The 19,173-nt window shown below is 41.7% G+C and overlaps 2 protein-coding genes across 4 annotated transcripts; both read right to left on the bottom strand.

Moving 5' to 3' along the window:
- Positions 1-863: 863 nt before the first annotated feature.
- LOC129863368 (UDP-glucose 6-dehydrogenase-like) lies at positions 864-11,497 on the bottom strand. 3 transcript variants are annotated; one of them, XM_055935307.1, is made up of 13 exons: positions 11,291-11,497; positions 9,497-9,585; positions 7,570-7,738; positions 7,205-7,306; positions 6,620-6,820; positions 6,310-6,507; positions 6,007-6,154; positions 5,724-5,818; positions 5,444-5,574; positions 5,187-5,329; positions 4,848-4,939; positions 4,573-4,683; positions 864-4,149 (listed from the first exon to the last, which is right to left on the bottom strand). In XM_055935307.1, exons 3-13 carry the CDS (start codon positions 7,729-7,731, stop codon positions 4,045-4,047), a joined length of 1,488 nt encoding a protein of 495 aa, XP_055791282.1. In that variant the 5' UTR covers positions 7,732-7,738; positions 9,497-9,585; positions 11,291-11,497; the 3' UTR covers positions 864-4,044. The 3 variants fall into 3 exon arrangements, with proteins under 3 accessions (XP_055791282.1, XP_055791281.1, XP_055791280.1); XM_055935306.1 differs by having other exon boundaries at positions 9,284-9,585; XM_055935305.1 differs by lacking the exon at positions 9,497-9,585.
- Positions 11,498-13,762: 2,265 nt separating this feature from the next.
- On the bottom strand, positions 13,763-17,140 carry wdr55 (WD repeat domain 55). Its single transcript, XM_055935308.1, has 10 exons — positions 16,909-17,140; positions 16,725-16,784; positions 16,553-16,606; positions 16,287-16,432; positions 16,095-16,195; positions 15,847-15,934; positions 15,508-15,687; positions 15,280-15,379; positions 14,972-15,141; positions 13,763-14,668 (listed from the first exon to the last, which is right to left on the bottom strand). The coding sequence occupies exons 1-10, from the start codon at positions 16,921-16,923 to the stop codon at positions 14,338-14,340; spliced, it is 1,245 nt and encodes a 414-aa protein (XP_055791283.1). The 5' UTR covers positions 16,924-17,140; the 3' UTR covers positions 13,763-14,337.
- Between the last annotated feature and the right edge of the window lie 2,033 nt (positions 17,141-19,173).

A 19,173-nucleotide genomic window follows, 5' to 3' on the forward strand; every position in this document is an offset into this window, starting at 1 on the left:
GCAGTGAACAGCAATCTTCAAGTCTTTCCACATGTTTTTTTTATATGATTCAAGTCTGGGCTTTGGCTGGGCCACTCAAGGACTTTCACATTCTTGTTCTGAAGCCATTCCAGCATTGCTTTGGCTGTATGCTTGGGGTCATTGTCCTGTTGGAATGTAAATCTTCACCACAGTCTAAGGTCATTTGCACTCTGAAGCAGGTTCACATCAAGGATTTGCCTGTATTTGTCTCCATTCATTGTTTTCTCTATCCTTACCAGTCTCCCAGTCCCTGCCACTGAAAAGCATCCCCATAGCATGATGCTGCCACCACCATGCTTCACAGTAGGGATGGTGTTAGATGGGTGATGTTGTGCCTGGTTTTCTCCAGACATAGCACTTTGCATTCAGGCCTAATATTTAAATGTTTGTCTCTTCAGACCACATAATATTTTGCCTTATGCTCTTGAGTCTTTCACGTCCTTTCTGCAAACTCCAGGTTTGTTTTCATGTGGCTTTTTCTCAGGAGTGGCTTCCGTCTGGCCACTCTCCCATAAAGCCTAGATTGGTGAAGTGCTGTAGAGACTGTTGTCCTTCTGTTCTCCCATCTCAGCCAAGGAACTCTGTAGTTCTGTCAGAGTGGTCATTGGGTTCTTGGTCACCTCCCTGACCAAGGTCGTTCTTGCCTGGTTGCTCAGTTTGGTCGGACAGCTAGCACGAGGCAGTCTGGGTAGTTCCATATTTTTTTTAAATTTCCCAATGATGAAGACCACTGTGCTCTTGGAACTTTCAACACAAGAAATATTTTTAAACACTTCCACAGATATATGCCTCATCACAATCTCGGAGATATACAGTACCAGTCAAAACTTTGGACACACCTACTCATTCAGGGTTTTTTATTTATTTTTTACTATTTTCTACATTGTAGAATAATAGTGAAGACATCAAAACAAGGAAATAACACATAGGGAATCATGTAGTAACCAAAAAAGTGTCAAACAAATCAAAATATATTTTATTTTTTGAAATTCTTCAAAGTAGTCACCCTTTTTATTGATGACAGCTTTGCATACTATTGGCATTCTCTCAACCAGCTTCATGGGGTAGTCACCTGGAATGCATTTCAATTAACAGGTGTGTCTTGTTAAAAGTTAATTTGTGGAATTTCTTTCCTTAATGCATTTGAGCCAATCAGTTGTGTTGTGACAAGGTAGGGGTGGTATACACAAGATAGCCCTATTTGGTAAAAGACCAAGTCCATATTATGGCAAGAACAGCTTAAATAAGCAAAGAGAAACTACAGCCCATCATTACTTTAAGACATGAAGGTCAGTCAATCTGGAAAATTTCAAGAACTTTGAAAGTTTCTTCAAGTGCAGTCGCAAAAACCATCAAGCGCTATGATGAAACTGCCTCACATGAGGACCACCACAGGAAAGGAAGACCCAGAGTTACCTCTGCTGCAGAGAATAAGTTCATTAGAGTTACTAGCCTCAGAAATTGCAGCCCAAATAAATGCTTCACAGAGTTCAAGTAACAGACACATCTCAACATCAACTGTTCAGAGGAGACTGCGTGAATCAGGCCTTCATGGTCAAATTGCTGTAAAGATACCTACTACTAAAGAACACCATTAAGAAGTGAATTGCTTGGCCAAGAAACACGAGCAATGAACATTAGACTGGTGGAAATCTGTCCTTTGGTCTGATGAGTCCAAATTTGAGATTTTTGGTTCCAACCTTTGTGAAACGCAGAGTATGTGAACGGATTATCTCCGCATGTGTGGTTACCACCATGAAGCATGGAGGAGGAGGTGTGATGGTGCTTTGCTGGTGACACTGGGATTTATTCAGAATTCAAGGCACACTTAACCAGCATGGCTACCACAGCATTCTGCAGCGATACGCCATCCCATCTGGTTTGAGCTTAGTGGGACTATCATTTTGTTTTTCAACAGGACAATGACCCAACACACATCCAGGCTGTGTAAGGGCTATTTGACCAAGAAGGAGAGTGATGAAGAGCTGCATCAGATGACCTGGCCTCCACAATCACCTGACCTCAACCCAATTGAGATGATTTGGGATTATTTGGGGCACAAAGTGAAGGAAAAGCAGCCACCAAGTGCTCAGCATATGTGGGAACTCTTTCAAGACTGTTGGAAAAGCATTCCAGGTGAAGCTGGTTGGGAGAATGACAAGCGTGTGCAAAGCTGTCATCAAGGCAAAGGGTGGCTACTTTGAAGAATCTCAAATAAATGATTTGTTTAACACTTTTTTTTGGTTACTATGATTACATATGTGTTATGTGATAGTTTTGATGTCTCCACTATTATTCTACAATGTAGAAAAGAGTCAAAATAAATAAAAACCCTTGAATGAGTAGGTGTGTCCAAACTTTTGACTGGTACTATGCTTACAGTTCCTTGGACTTTATGGTATAGTTTCTACTATGACAACTGTGGGACCTTCTATATAATAACAATTTGGGGGGTGCTTATATCTGTCCTGTTGCAGGCAAGTGTGTAATCTAAATGTTGTTTTTTGCCCGCCTCCTAACTCCCCGAGACACCCACAGGGAGTGGGGTCACAGTAAGGGTACCCATTGTACAGTGCCCCTGGAGCAATTAGGGTTAAGTGCCTTGCTCAAGGGCACAGTGACAGGTTATATATTTTTGACCTCGTCAGCTCCAGTATTTGAACCAACAACCTTTGGTTACAGGCCCACGCTCTAACCCTGAGGCTACCTGCCGCGCGACAGGTGTGTTTCTTTCTAAATCATGTCCAAACAATTGAATTGGACTCCAATCAAGTTGTAGCAACATCCCAAGGATGATCAAAAAAAATTGGATGCACCTGAGCTCAATTTGGAGTGCCATAGCAAAGGGGTGTGAATACATCCATATTTCTGTATTTCATTTTAAATACATTTGCAAAAAAATATTCTAAAAACATGTTTTCACTTTGTCATAACGGGGTATTGTGTGTAGATAGGTGAGGGAAAAAAATATTTAATCCATTTTGAATTCAGGCTGTAACACCAACAAAATGTGGTATAAGTCAAGGGGTATGAATACTTTCTGAAGGCACTACATGTGTGTCATAATTTGGGCCTTGTTGCTAAAGTGCATGTCAGAGCAGAACAGATGTTGAGGATTAGGATCATGTGTCAAATAAAGCCACTGCCCCATGGCTGCTCCACGGGGAACCCAGTAGTGCATGTCGACCGAGGTATGCAGTTCCAATAGGAAAGTCTTCCAGTTTCCTAGAATTAGCTGACAGAATGACCGTGCGAATGCCTGACCATCCATGAGACATCTAACTAATAAGGAGGTGGAGCAACCTTGCAACACCACTACATAGTACACAACACTTGAGATTAAGTAACAATTGTAGTACAGTACTATTGATTCTGGGCCTGCAAATCATCATTTTTTAAATTCCAGATACTAAAAATGCTTTTTATTCTGCATGTAAAAACTATAGATAAATGTTTTACTTTACAGAGTTCATGCATAAAGATAATACATATAATTAGAATATTGCATTATCGGGTTCACAATGCTTAAGTTCACATTCAACTAGCACCATCTTGTATAAAAATTGCTTTGAAATGAATAAAAACTAAATACATTATCTTTAGTAAGAAAAATGGAATCTGTCCTTTAAAAATTGCTTTCATACAGGAATACTTTTAGGCAGAAAACTTGAAAGGGCAAATACAGAAAGTTATGAAATCAGTTTAAGTTGTTTTACCCCTTGTGTAAGTAAAACATCCAAACCCTGGTAGTTGTCCAACATGCACAAAACAAAGAAATTAAGCACAAGGTTGGAGGGATATTGTTGCCGCATGTAGCCGACAAACCAGGTCTTGAACCCTAACCAAAACATTCTCCAGGCCTATCTTTCATTGTAGCTAACATAATTATTTGTTTGAAGTCATTCCATCTAGTTGATGCGGGTGCTGAAATGTCTGATTTTAATATTAAAGCAAAATTATAACTTGGTTTAATTTTCTACTGCATTGAGCCGGCTCTGACGCTGCTGTCCCGTAAAGAACACTTCACAGTTTGTTCTTCTTCAATGTTTGCGGTTGGTCCATTTCAGACCTGTCACCACTGGCAGTGAAAGGGATTCTTTGGTTAACTCTTTTCCCAATAGTCTCCACCTGGAAAGGACAAAACAGTTACTTTGGAAACTGCTGGACTGTCTATTACTCAACTTTTTTCAAATAGTAATGGGACTCACTAAGCATGCTGCTGTGAATGGATATTTGGCTTTTAGTCAGCACAGCCTTCCAAAAGCAAAGACAACCTTTTTTTTGGTCCTAGGGTGTTTGCATAATCTCATCAGAATCCTAGACATTATTCACGTCTTACTGTAGGATGACAGGTAGTCTAGAGGTTAGAGTGTTTGGCCAGTTCGAAAAAGGTGAAAAATCTGCCGATGTGCCCTTGACTAAGGCACTTATCCCTAATTTGCTCAAAGGTTTGCCATACTACTATGGCTGACCCTGTAAAACAACACATGTCACTGCACCTATCTGGTGTATGTTACGAAACATATTTTTACTGTGGCCGTGGTTACTCGCCTGGAAGCCAATATGCTGGAGTTGGTCGTGCAAGCTGTCCAAGATCCTTCTGCCGTCAAAGATGAAGGCAGGTTTCAGCATGGCTTTATGGATCCTCTCATAGTCCAGCTCCTGCAATACAAATATAGACTTCATGGTTTACATTGAGAGCTCCCTTTCATCAATGAACAGTGCAACTACGGTATGTCATTATATAAGTGGCACCAAAATCTGTGTGGCCAGAGTCATCTCCTTGCCATTTGATGAGTGAGTAGTTTAAAAATTTAAATACACACCGTGAACATATCCCACTCTGTGCAGATCACAATTGCATGGGCATTCTCACAAGCCTTGTATGGGTCTGTGACGATGGTGACTAGACGAGAAACTAGGATGAGCGAGGATAAACAAGGATTACTTAATGCATATAAATACAACTTTTTCACACAATTATACAACAAACATTAATCCCATCTCATTAGAATAGGCAAAAAAAGTATCCCACGTTATGGCAACTAACACAGAGAGAACAGAACACCCCTTGAAATATCATTATGTATTCAATAAAGGTATTCACGTTAATCTTCTTGATGATTTACTATTATATTAATTTACAGAAAGAACACTGTGGCTACCTGTGGCAGTGTCATGTCTTTCTGAGAGTGTGGGCTTAGTCAGGTCCTGCATGATCTGCTCAGCTTTAACCTGTGGGTCATAGATGTGTAGACAGGCTCCCTCCTCCAGCAGGTAGCGACTGATGTAGATACTAGAAGATTCCCTAAAAACAAAATGCACACAAGGATATGAGTATATAAGCTTGGAGGGGGCAACAGGACAATATGCTCAGAGCTTTGGATGTAAGCAGATAAATATTTTAAATGCCCCTCCATACCTTGTATCGCCAGTGTTTTTCTTGAAAGCGAATCCGAGCAAGGCTATCTTCTTGTCTGTCACTGTGTTGAAGAGGCAGTTGATTATCCGTGAGGAGAATCGTTTTCGCTGGTAGTCGTTTATCTCTATAACCTGGGAGACGCAACAATGAGATGTTCAACATTTGTCATTGTGATACTGTATTTTACTGACCGTAAAACAATAAAGTGTTACAGGAATGTCTTATCAAATGAGAAGCGAGTTCTGTATTGCACTACTTTGAGTTGATGATAAAAGCCCACCTGTTGCCAGTATCTTGCAACCTCGGGTAAGTTCAGCGCCTCGCATAGGTACACAAGATTGAGAACGTCTTTCTGGAAACAGCTGCCACCAAATCCTGTGAAACAAACACAGAATGTATCATGACTGAACTCATCCACTCACATCCCACTTTTCCATAACTGAAACCCAATCACTCAGTCATCCAATGATCTCATCCAACCACCCAATGATCTCATCCAACCACAACTTAACTGTTACTACTCCACAACTCAACCACTCCAGCCTTGCTTCTCTCCCACTCACCTACGCTGGCCTTCAGGAAGCGACTGCCTATTCTCTGGTCTGTCCCAATGGCATGCGCCACCTCCTCCACATCAGCACCGGTTACCTCACAGAGGGCACTGATAGAGTTGATGCTACTGATACGTTGGGCAAGAAAGGCATTGGCTGCCTATAAAAAAAAAAAAGAGGGAAAACCAAGGATAGAGAAGTGAGCCAATGAATAAAGGCAGGAAACATTGCAGGAGGTGTCTCAGATCGTAACACTGCTGACCTGAGATTGTTATACAGTAATGTACAGAAGGACATAGAAGGACATATAAATACCAGCTTGGAAAGCTCAGAGGACCAGGTATTGGTGGTGATGATCTTGTTCTTAGGGACCCAGTGTTCATAGATGCTCCGCAAGGCCTGAATAGCATGTTGGCCCTCAGGGGTCTCATCCCCCCCAATCAATACCCTGTCTGGATTCTTCAGATCAGTGATGGCTGTTCCCTCAGCAAGAAACTCTGGGTTTGAGAGAACCTGCAGGAGAACAAGATCATACTTTTAAAGACCTGAAGACATGGCAGGTAGATGAAAGTAGACGTTTGATACACAGTCCATCCACACATGCAAGCCTGTCCCCTCTAATCACCTGGAAGCTGAGGCTACTCTTGGTGTTGGCATTGAAGATGCGGCGGATGCTCTCAGCAGCACGTACAGGAACTGTGCTTTTCTCCACAACAATCTTACAGCCACTGGAGACGTCGGCAATGCGCCGGGCACATGCTTCTATGTACTTCAGGTCCGCTGCTCGACCCTTACCAATCCCAAATGTCTTGGTAGGCGTATTGACCTGGCAAAGGAAAGGGGAAATGTTTCAGGTGGATTCAATCAAGGATCTTTCTCCATCACTGCACTTTGGGCGGCAGGTGGTTGGAGCATTTGGCCAGTAAACTAAAGGTCACTAGGTCGAATCCCCGAGCAGACATGGTGGAAAATCTGTCTGTGTCCTTGAGCAAGGCACTTAGCCCTAATTGCTGACCCTGGTCGTGACCCCCAGAGGTTGTCTTAGGGGGAGATTTTTTAAATATTTTTTAAAAATACACGTATGAAGTAAGCAACCACCAAATTATTACTATTACCTTCAAAGAATGCAAAACTGAAACACATGTCTCAACAATACTTCCAATGAAAGCAATTGACATAAGAAAGGAAAGTGTTGAAAAGGAGTATTTACAGATATGAAGACCAGGTCTGCATTTCTTATGGCCTCATCAATGTCTGTGGAGAAGAAAAGGTTGACCCCACGGCATGATTCCACCACTTCCTGGAGTCCAAGCTAGAAAGAGAAAGAGGTTGTTAGAGCACAAGTGTCAAAAGTATCATGAGCTCAAAGGTCATGTGGCCAAAATGAATGACTTTACGTGGCAACACTAGTAGCTGGAAATATTGGAAAGACCAATACAAGTTAGGACAGATCTTTGAGAAACCTGGATATGAATAAGTAATACAGTTTTACTTAATTTCCTGCAGTTGAGACAAGTTCTACTAGGTTGAGATCTGTTCTGATAGTTTCTTGTACTAATATTGTCTCCCACTCACCTCAAAGATGGGAAGGCTATCAGAATTCCAGGCACGGATGCGGTCCTCGTTCACGTCAACCACGGTAACCGTCACTTCAGGGCACATCTGTGCGATGACGCTGCAGGTGGGACCGCCCACGTAGCCAGCCCCAATACAACAGATCCTCCTCACCTCCATCATTCTCCCTCTCGAGGAAGAAAATACAATCATGTAAGATGGGGGTCTACATACTAATTTTTTCAATGGATTGAGTGATAAAATAGCAATTTTTCCCCCAACATTTCCATTTAACAGAAACTAAGCAAATACAGATGGGCCTGTCATTTATTTGAACTCCTGGCGCTACGGACATCCTTTACCGAGCAGGGTGTCAATTACATACAGTGCATTCGGAAAGTATTCATATCCATTGACTTTTCCCACATTTTGTTAAATTACAGCCTTACTCTAAAATTGATACAATAATTCCCCCCCCCTCAATCTACACACAATACCCCTTAATGACAAAGCAAAAACACTTATGTTTTAAAAAATATCACATTTACGTAAGTATTCAGACCCTTTACTCAGAACTTTGTTGAAACGCCTTTGGCAGCGATTACAGCCTTGAGTCTTCTTGGGTATGGTGCTACAAGCTTGTAGCGTTCAAGTCTGGGCACTGGCTGGGCCACTCAAGGACATTCAGAGACTTGTCACGAAGCCACTCCTGCGTTGTCTTGGATGTGTGCTTAGGGTCGTTGTCCTGTTGGAAGGTGATCCTTCGCCCCAGTCTGAGGTCCTGAGCAGGTTCTCATCTGCCAAAGAGTTCAATCTTGGTTTCATCAAACCAGAAAATCTTGTTTCTCATGGTCTGAGAGTCCTTTAGGTGCCTTTTGGCAAACTCCAAATGGGCTGTCATGTGCCTTTTACTGAGGAGTGGCTTCCGTCTGGCCACTCTACCATAGAGGCCTGATTGGTGGAGTGCTGTAGAGATGGTTGTACTTCTGGAAGGTTCTCCCATCTCCACAGAGGAACTCTGGAGCTCTGTCGGAGTGACCATCGGGTCACATACCTGACCAAGGCCCTTCTCCCCCGATTGCTCCGTTTGGCCAGGCGGCCAGCTCTAGGAAGAGTCTTGGTGGTTCCAAACTACTTCCATTTAAGAATGATGAGGCCATTTTTGGTATCCTTCTCCAGATCTGTGCCTCGACAATCCTGTCTCTGAGCTCTACGGACAATTCCTTCGACCTCATGGCTTGGTTTTTGCTCTGACATGCACTGTCAACCTTTATATAGACAGGTGCTTGCCTTTCCAAATCATGTCCAATCAATTGAATTTACCACAGGTGGACTTCAATCAAGTTGTAGAAACATCTTAAGGATGATCAATGGAAACAGGATGCACCTGAACTCAATTTCAAGTCTCATAGCAAAAGGTCTGAATACTTATGTAAATTAGGTATTTCTGTTATATATATTTAATCAATTTGCAAAACTTCCTAAAAACAAATTTGCCTTTTCATTATGGGGTATTGTGTGTAGATTGATTAGGAAAAACGTTTATTTACTAAATTTTAGAATAAGGCTGTAACATAACAAAATGTGGAAAAAGTCAAGCGGTATGAAGACTTTCCGAATGCACTGTATATGCATTTTCTTAGAACTTGCCGTAATAGTAAAGTTTACAACAATAGTAAAGTTTAGTTTGTCATGGTGTACAACATTGGAATCTAAGAGCTGAATTGCAGTGTACCTTAATAATTATATAAACAAAGTAATAAACTGTCCTTGTGAGGGAGCATCACGGTCATAGCCAAGGGAAAGCCTCAAAAATATATATTTTTTTAGACCAGCACATGGTTTCAGTCAAGCCTTTGAGTTTGTCCTTTCCCAAGGATGTCTGGTATCCAGCACGTCATTTAGAAGGGCTCCAGCCTTGAGGTCAAAACGTTGGCACGGTTCTCACCAGGATTTTTTAACAAGGTGGTGCTGCTGAATATGGCTGGGGTGGAGGCCCGAGAGATGTGTTTTTGAACACCTGCCATTTCCTGCAATCTAGAGCAAAAAAAATTGCCTTATCATGATAAGTAAAAAATAAATATATATCTTTTTCATAGTGTAACAGCCAGTCCAAAAGATGGCACAGTGCCTCTCATTTTTTGGAGAAAACCCTGGTTGGCTTTATGTGCTGTGCTATTTGAAAGTCAATACTGACTATCAAAACTAAAATTATTTTCAAAGCATAATCTGAATGTTTCATGGCAATACCTTCAATATTGAGTTGGATTCCCCAGTGGGTATCAATGGAATAAAAAGGAATTCTGTGTAGCAAATTAAGCCACCTCTATTTGACCAGTTTTCCCCTCACTCTACCTATGCTGCCACGCTGTCTCTAAATCACAGAGGGCTCTATGTGCAGTCAGATGGAACTTCCTGGGACTACTGTCAGTCAACACACGAGCGTGCGCACACATAATTGGCCCCTAGCCCTACACCGCACTAGATACAAATTATACATTATTCCCAACTTTTACCGTGTACAGGATCTGCCAGATATGAGTATAAACATGCGCAACTGGCCGCCGTATGCCCTTTATCAGTAGTAAATCAGATATTTATTTGTAAAAAAAAATTATTGAACCTTTATTTAACTAGGCAAGTTAGTTAAAAGAACAATTCTTATTTACAATGTAGGTCTACCCCTAAAGACACTAGGCCAATTGTGCGCCGCCCTACGGGACTCCCAATCACGGCCGGTTGTGATACAACCCGGAATTGAACCAGGGTCTGTAGTGACGCCTCTAGCACTGAGATGCAGTGCATTAGACTGCTGCACCACTCGGGAGACCAATCATCACAGTAACCAGACCAAAGTCAAGAATCTTTAGAGGGATGATTAGGAACAGATCTGAATATTGAACGACCAAAATAAACCATAGAAAATGATTCAGTGAATAAAACTGCATTTCACAATCAGAACCCCTTTTGTGGCCGGTGAGGAACCAATAACCTCAAGCACACAACAAAATCTACAAAGAATGGTTAATTGATCACAAAAATCAATATTTTACTATGGTTATTTGTCTCCGGACTTGAACCCCACTGAAAACCTGTAGTATGAATTGAAGAGTGCAGTCCATATGCGCAGGCGAAGGATATCAAGGATCTGGAAAGATTCTGAAGGGTCTAAGATTTCTCCCAATGTGTTCTCCAATCTCATAAAACCTTTAAGAAAAAAGCTCAGTGTTGTTGTCCTCGTAAGTGGAGGGTGCTGAACTATTGATTACATGACAGACTCTTAACTTGTTAAACAAAATCTTTCTCGGGGGAATTGTATAAGTATAAAATAACTTTTTTTGAGCATACAATATAGCTACTGTAGCTCAGTATTTGTATTTATTTTATAGTCTTATTTCAACATCTTTATCAAGGGATCCAATTCCCGGAACCAACTAGAGTCTGTAACGTATAGACGTGTGGGTTTAAAAAAACTTCCCACACGCTAATTTAGAGGGTTTAAAAGTTGGCCAAATTGGAGCCAACACTTCGATGTTAGTTGCTAGCTAGCTACCTAACCGTATCTCGTTAACTTGCGCCTGTACACCAGCCACCTATAATTTATCCATACCTGTTATTTACATGAATGTATCCCCATCTAGTCGATCTTCAATGTGTTTAGCTAGCTAACGTTACAAAGCCAAATTGGATAGCTTATTTTTTAGGGGCTAACTAGCTATCCCACTAAACACAAAACACTTACCAGTGTTTAATGATGGGTGCGCTGTTCAACCGAATACAATTTCACAGACTATCAACCACGTTAAAGTGATTCCGTTGTATTTTCTTCCAGGGGTATGATTGCTGGTCTGTGGTGATGATGATCAGAAGTGGTGTAGACGCTTGCTCCAGTGAAAAGAGTTTGGTATGCTGAGTGCCACTGTGAGACTTCTATCTAAATCTCAAACAGGGGGCGGGGTTTTACATTCCTTTAACATCACATTCCCACTGATGCTTACCAGAAATGTGTTAATTTAAAAAGACGCAACCATTCAGTCTATGGCACAAAGTTACAGAAGTTGGGTGTGACAAACATTTGCAAATGTAATGAAAATACGTTATTTCACATATTGAGTATTATTTATAAACCTTGGAGACAAAACATGAAGCTGAGGAAAAGACAACTATAGCAGAAGGAGTTTGATGAGATTTTTCTGGGAGAGGTGGTAGAAGTGTACTACAATCTATTAGTCCAATGATAATACAATTCCATCACACTGACGGATGAATGGAGAACACCGTAGAAAAACATACAGTGGAATTTGTAACAGTGTCACAAAAGCAATCCACTCATCGTAATGATTTAATCGTAAACCCCGAGGCACAACCCAGCTCAATTTGAGACCAGACATGCACAGACCACAGCTGAGGGTGTCCATCCCCGTTGTTATTATAGAGCGAGTAACTCAGCTGGGTGGAGAGAAAAAACAGTACGTCTCATATCCTGTTATTTTTATTCTATATTTTTCTTTCTGCATTGTTGGGAGGGGCTCAAAAGTACGCATTTGCAATTTGCAAATAAAAGCCATGGGAATAGTCTCACAGCCCAATCGTAGTCTCTCATTCCATACACATTATGGTAATATTATGCTAAGAAACCGTGGTGCTGTTCAATAAGGATATTCTAAGACACTCATTGCTGACGTGTGACCGTGCGGGGTAATTTCACTAGTCCGTCCCCCCTCAGCATCATGACTGCTGTCTTTGTGCTATGTTCCTAAGGAAACAAGGCGAGGGTCCACCCACTCGTCAGCTTAAGTCATACCCAGCTCCCCCAAATCGTTACTAACCCAGGAAAAGTTAGGAGTCATTACACACCATCAAAGCACTCTACTCATTCACTTCCCTCTATCCACCCTCAGGGCAAATGTAATTACCTTAGCCTACTTTTAGGTGCCCCTTTGTCCTAAGTAGAGAGCAGTGCTGGAACAAGTACCCAATTGTCATACTTGAGTAAAAGTAAAGATAACTTAATCGAAAATGACTCAAGTAAAAGTGAAAGTCACCCAGTAAAAAACAACTGGTGTAAGTCTAAGTTTTTAAATATACTTAAGTATCAAAAGTATTTGGAACTGCTAAAATATACAGTACTTAAGTATCTAAAGTAAATGTATAAATCATTTATAATTCCTCATATTAAGCAAACCACATGGCATAATTTTCTTATTTTAATTTACATCTAGCCAGAGGCACACTCCAACAGACATAATTTACAAATGAAGCATGTGTGTTTAGTGAGTCCACCAGCTCAGAGGCAGTAGGAATGACCTGGGATGTTCTCTTGATTGGTGTGCGAATTGGACCAATTTCTGTCCTGCTAAGCATTCAAAATGTAACAAGTACTTTTGGGTGTCAGGGAAAATGTATGGAGTACATTATTTTCTTTAGGAATGTAGTGAAGTAAAAGTAGCCAAAAATATCAAAGTACAGATACCCCCAAAAACAACTTAAGTAGTACTTTCAAGTATTTAAAAAAATATAAGTCAGTAAGTCAGTTAAGAACAAATTCTTATTTACAATGCTAGCCTATACCGGCCATACCCGGACGATGCTGGGCCAATTGTACGCCACCCTATGGGACTCCCAATCACGGCCAGTTGTGATACAGCCTGGATTCGAACCAGGGTGTCTGTAATGATGCATCAAGCACTGAGATGGAGTGCCTCAGACCACTGCGCCACTCAGAAGCCCTTATTTTTACTTAAGTACTTTACATCACTGGTAGAGTATCCACTTGACACCCAATTCTTGAGAAACATCTGTTCTAGTTAACATTGGTCAAACTTCCCTCAAAAAAGAGCAGTGGAGACTAGAGACAACTTAAAATTTGATTTACGATGCCACCGTAACAAATTCTGGGCCATGTAATACAAACCAAGATGGTGAGACGCTCTATTGAGGGAGCCTTATGGGACTGTTAAAATGCTGTTGTCCTGTAGATCCCAGAGTTTGTGTCCTCTAAGGACTGGTTGGGTCAGTTTGTCTATCTGCACAGACAAAGCTCTTGGAATGTGTCTTCTATTCTGGCACTGCTCTCTTTAGTACTATTGGTCTCCAACAACCAACAGAACACCACACTTCTGCCATCACTTTACATGGTCCCTAAATTGCAAATAATATTTTGTACAAGATGCCAATGAGTGATATACTTTATAAACAGGACATCAATCGAATCGAATGTCAAAAGGTAAAATTTTATTTCCATGTCTTTTTAAATGATGTTATGCTGTACATTACATACATGTGCATGATGTCATGCTACAATACTGGTAATAAGGCAAAGATACTACAGCAAACCAGGCCGAGGGGTTTCCTCTTGCAAGACGAATCTGAACAGTGACACTTGACCTCTGACCCCATAAGCAGCCCCAGACCCTTCCTTGATCCTGAGTTCCCATAGCTCACCTCTCCAATGGCAGAATCCAACCAGATCTATGGTACTAATTTCTAAGGGATCTAAATTTAACGTTTTTTACAGCATAACATATGTTAACCTGGGATTGCACCAGACTTTTGAAGAGTCATGTTTCAGGAGAAAAACACACTGCAAGCAGTGGATGAAACAGGCTGTTCTCATCTCCAAGGCTATGGCCCAAGCATACGCCATCTAAAGCTTCCACTCTGCCAAGATGCCTCTTTCAACAGTGCCGGCTGAGAAGAGTTTATTGGTGCAATGGCCAGGAGTTGTTTGACCAATAGCACACAACACCTCTGGCGACACATGATGGGCATGACTTCCAAAAGTATCTTTTAATCACTGTCGCTGTCACTGTCACCTTCATCCTCTTCTTTCTCTTCCTTTTTTGCCTCAGTCTCTTCCATCAGTCCAGAAAAAAAATCATCCCCACCCCCATAGGCTTTCTTGCTGAGGGACTTGAGGTTTCCATCTTTCTTCTTCCTCTTCCGGTAGTCACTGACTGTCATGTCACGGAGACTTGAAATGTCCCAGAACTTGATCATCTGGTCATGGGCACAGCTCGCCAGGAAACGTGAGTCGCGAGAGCGGGCAATTTGCTCAATAGGCTCCCCAACATGCTGCCCTATGCAGCCCAGTACCCGATTGGGCAGGAGGTTTATGGCACTGTCAAGAGGGAGAGATAGATTCTAATTAGTCTAAGTAAAAACTTCAGTACTGTATCACTGAAAACTAAAAATGGTCCTAAGGAAAAATCAAGCCATGTCATAAGTATGTTTGGCATACTCTTGCCCTCTATAGGAGATTTGAAGAACAACGCCTTGCAAAAGAATCTCCCTCAAAACTGTGCATTGCATGTTATCATCTAATGCAGATGACAACGAACTTAACATACTACTTCTAAATTATTAAAGTCTACAAAACCATTCAACTCTTTAGATCCTATATAAAATCCAACTGAACACTTACCGTATAACTCCATCCATGGAGGCAGCACACAGTATACTGTCTGTAATGGGAACAATGCAGTCCACAGATTCTGCCTTCACAGCGAAGCGGTCACTGGTGGCTCCAAAACCGTTCCAGTTGAAGATGTACATAGTCCCTTCACTGGAGCCACACACCACCTTCTTCCCTCGCTGTGTGATGAGGCAGGGAACAGTGGACAACTTAAGTTATTGACTCTGAACGTTTTTAGATAATGCAAGGATTTCAAGTGTCTCAGCCAGTAGACTAGCCAGTCCTGAACCTTCAGATAAAGAGGATGAGACACTCACTTTCATAATGGCCACCGAGGTAAGGTCCCCGCTCTGGAACTCTGACAGGAGCTCAAATCGCCGCCTCTTGATGTTGAAGACCCCCATCGTCCCATCACCACTGTGACATAAAACATAATTCATGTCAGTTGACAAGTCACATCTGTACATGCTAGTCTCATGGAATAGAGCCACTGAAAACACTTATTAATTATCCATCCCCATCCCGTGTCTGAACTGAACTCTTACCTGGAGGTGAGAAGGATTCTCTTGGCCTGGTCAATAGCAATGCCGCTGATATAGTCATCATGATGCTTTAGGTCCATGAACGATGTGCCCTTCCTCATGTCCCAAACCTTCAGTGTCCCCCCATCATCCCCGGTGGCAAGCACATTCTCATCCACCAGCAGCAGTGCATTGATTGGGACACTAGTCAAATGTGGGTGAAGGTGAGGAACACAGTCATTGCAACCACAATAGTGCAATACAATCATTAGGCTCTCTCAACAGAACATGGATCAAGTGAGGATATAGAAAAAAAATTAAAAGCCCTAAACTAGTGACATCAATGGACTAGAGAGACTTTACCTGTGGGCTTTGGCGATGCGTGTGACAAGTTTTCCCCCTTCCACATCCATGAGATGGACTGACTTGTCTTTTGAAACGCTGAACAGTTCTACATACACAGAAAAGTAACTACTGGTTGATGTTTAACCATTTAAAACATAACAGACAGAAGGGCCAAGCAAGTTGTGTTGACCAACATGAGATGATAAAAATGTATCACAAGCAAAATAAATGCAAGGCAACCAAACCCTACCAGTGATCACACTTACTCTGTCCATCATGAGAGAAAGCAACTTCCCTGCAGGACTTGAGATGATGTCCAGACGACCATAGCTCCTTGCTCTCCCCCTCTGTGCACGAGTAGGAGTATCTGGGGATGCAAAACAATGACGTTCACTTCCACAATGGTACTTACATTTATGTAAATGTTCATAAGCATCACAAGTGGTTATATTTCTTACACGTAAATATCACCGTCAATATCCCCGGCAGCAAAAATATCTTGTTTTGGATGGAAGGCCAATGTGTTGACAATTGCGTCGAGTTTGATGTCCTCTGGCGTTTCACGTATCCTTGGCTCTCTTGGTTCCTCTGCCGGTTCGTCTTCCTAGGAGAATATGATAGAGAAAAGACTACTATAATAGACTGTCATTAAATGTGATGATACCGAAGCACATTAGGCGTGGAGAAGCCTTATAACCTAGTTGCATGCATGATTGTTAATTACCTCAGAATCTTGATCTTTTTTCAAATCATCTTTTGTTTCCTCTACCGACTCATCCTATAGAATGGGATAGAAAAAGACTGTCAGATTGGCTTAACAAAATAGTTGAAATGCCGTGATGTACACATTCGGACTAGAGCTGAAGCATGTATGAATGGTTAGCTAACTTAGCTACCCCGGTATCTTCTGTTTTCAAATCATCAGAACCAGTCATTATCGAAATAGCCCCGACTTCCTGAATAATGTAGGCAAAAACAACACCATTGATAAGTCACAATCAAGTTTAGCCATTGACAAAAACTTGTTTAAAGAGGGCTAACACCAGAATTGTCGTATGGTAAAGATACTCGTGGTCTCACCAAGGAAGCCGCCATTATGCTTCTGTAGACGTCAACCAAGCCAAAGATGCATTCAAACACGCAAATTTTGCAACGTTACTAACGTTGCGAGATTTACCAAAACGTTGCAAAATTAACCAGGCATACCCTCGGTTGGGCCAAAAGCGGACAATGCCCATTAGGGCAGCAACAAACGCAAACAGAAGGGGGATTTTTTTTTTTTATAAAAATACATTCAGCTAAATAAATGTATCTAGCTAGTTACACTGAAATAAAACATTTACATTTTTTCGAATGACTCCAACACAGACTGTAAAAAGCTCCAACGACTGCCACACGAGGTCTACCTCCGCCAAATCCTACACAATTTTATACTGTTGCAATGGTGGATTACTTCCCTTTGCTCCTCGTGTAGCCTACTGCTCAACAGATCATGGGTCCCCAGATCAAGGTTTTTAGTGGCCTTAAGCAAAATTAGATTTTTGGGCCCAACACCTTGTGACATCAACCATTGATCTCGAAAGGTTGCTGGGTCGAAACCCCGCGCTGACAAGGTAAAAATCTGTTGTTCTGCCCCCGAGCAAGGCAGTTAACCCACTGTTCCCCTGGCGCCGATGACGTGGTTGATTACGGTAGCCCCCCGCACCTCTGATTCAGAGGGGTTAGGTATCCCCTTTTCCCTTTCCCTTTATTTCTTGCAGACACCCATTTGGGTCACGGCGCCGTGTGACTGACTGCGGTTCTAACCAGGATCACCTGTGCGCCACAAGTCTGCTGAGCTAAAGGCAAGGCATCATCTCAGGGAGCTAATACAAGTCTTCAGGTCTCAGACTGACGAGGTTAATCACCAGAGCGTTATTCACCGAACAACCTCTGTTAATGACTGTATAGTGGGTGCACATTTGTGTTTTTGCCCTAGCAGTACACACCTCTCCACAGGAACAGGATTAAAAAACACTTATGTAGCAAATGGTGGTGGGAGAGTGTATATTGCATTAGCGAGAATTAGAATTGATTTATTGATTAATTGATTGATTGATTAATGTTGATCACATCTCTGAAAAATAGCTGCCATGAGAAAACACAATGTGGATATTATTATTATTATTATTATTATTTTATTATTATGTTTGTATTCTGTTTAGGCTATCTTCATTTGGAAGTATGATCTAGCCTACACCTGATAGGCTACCCACATCCCCCCAATAGAATCCCCATACTTTAACGATGACTGCTTCTCCATCCTAGAGGGGGAGAGCAACAATTTCCTGGCCCAGGGACACGTACTAGTCTGTGGCAAACTAAATACCAGAACTGGACAAGAACCTGATACCCTCAGCACACAGGGGGACAAACACCTACCTGGGGGGACAGCATTCCCTCCCCCATATGCCCCCATAGACACAACTACGACAACATAACCAACAAAAACGAGTCACAACTCATGCAGCTCTGTTGAACACTGGGTATGTACATACAGTGGCTTGCGAAAGTATTTACCCCCCTTGGCATTTTTCCTATTTTGTTGCCTTACAACTGGGAATTAAAATTGATTTTTGTGGGGTTTGTATCATTTGATTTACACATGCCTACCACTTTGAAGATGCAAAATATGTTTTATTGTGAAGCAAACAAGAAATAAGACAAAAAAACTATAACTATTTATCCCCCCCAAAGTAAATACTTTGTAGAGCCACCTTTTGCAGCAATTACAGCTGCAAGTCTCTTGGTGTACGTCTCTATAAGCTTGGCACAACTAGCCACTGTAATTTTTGCCCATTCTTCAAGGCAAAACTGCTCCAGCTCCTTCAAGTTGGATGGCTTCCGCTAGTGTACAGCAATCTTTAAGTCATACCACAGATTCTCAATTGGATTGAGGCCTGGGCTTTGACTAGGCCATTCCAAGACATTTAAATGTTTCCCCTTAAACCACTCGAGTGTTGCTTTAGCAGTATGCTTAGGGTCATTGTCCTGATGGAATCAGTTAACCACCTAACTGAGGAACTCAATTTAACCTTGCGCAATACCCTATATGCAGTTGCACCCCTAAAAACTAAAAACATTTGTCATAAGAAACTAGCTCCCTGGTATACAGAAGATACCCGAGCTCTGAAGCAAGCTTCCAGAAAATTGGAACGGAAATGGCGCCACACCAAACTGGAAGTCTTCCGACTAGCTTGGAAAGACGGTACCGTGCAGTATCAAAGAGCCCTCACTGCTGCTCGATCATCCTATTTTTCCAACTTAATTGAGGAAAATAAGAACAATCCAAAATTTATTTTTGAT

This window comes from Salvelinus fontinalis, chromosome 10 (genome assembly GCF_029448725.1).
Source record: "Salvelinus fontinalis isolate EN_2023a chromosome 10, ASM2944872v1, whole genome shotgun sequence".
In the NCBI taxonomy this organism is placed as follows: domain Eukaryota; kingdom Metazoa; phylum Chordata; class Actinopteri; order Salmoniformes; family Salmonidae; genus Salvelinus; species Salvelinus fontinalis.

What these genes read in the sequence shown, in the direction of transcription:
- LOC129863368 (XM_055935305.1), bottom strand. Translation starts at nt 7,731, where the DNA reads ATGATGGAGGTGAGGAGGATCTGTTGTATTGGGGCTGGCTACGTGGGC. An exon ending in CAGACCTGGTCTTCATATCT is followed by an intron (nt 6,821 to 7,204) that starts GTAAATACTCCT and finishes TTCCTTTGCCAG; the next exon opens with GTCAATACGCCTACCAAGAC. An exon ending in AGAGTAGCCTCAGCTTCCAG is followed by an intron (nt 6,508 to 6,619) that starts GTGATTAGAGGG and finishes GTTCTCCTGCAG; the next exon opens with GTTCTCTCAAACCCAGAGTT.
- wdr55 (XM_055935308.1), bottom strand. An exon ending in AAAAAGATCAAGATTCTGAG is followed by an intron (nt 16,433 to 16,552) that starts GTAATTAACAAT and finishes ATATTCTCCTAG; the next exon opens with GAAGACGAACCGGCAGAGGA. An exon ending in AGAATCCTTCTCACCTCCAG is followed by an intron (nt 15,380 to 15,507) that starts GTAAGAGTTCAG and finishes TTTATGTCACAG; the next exon opens with TGGTGATGGGACGATGGGGG.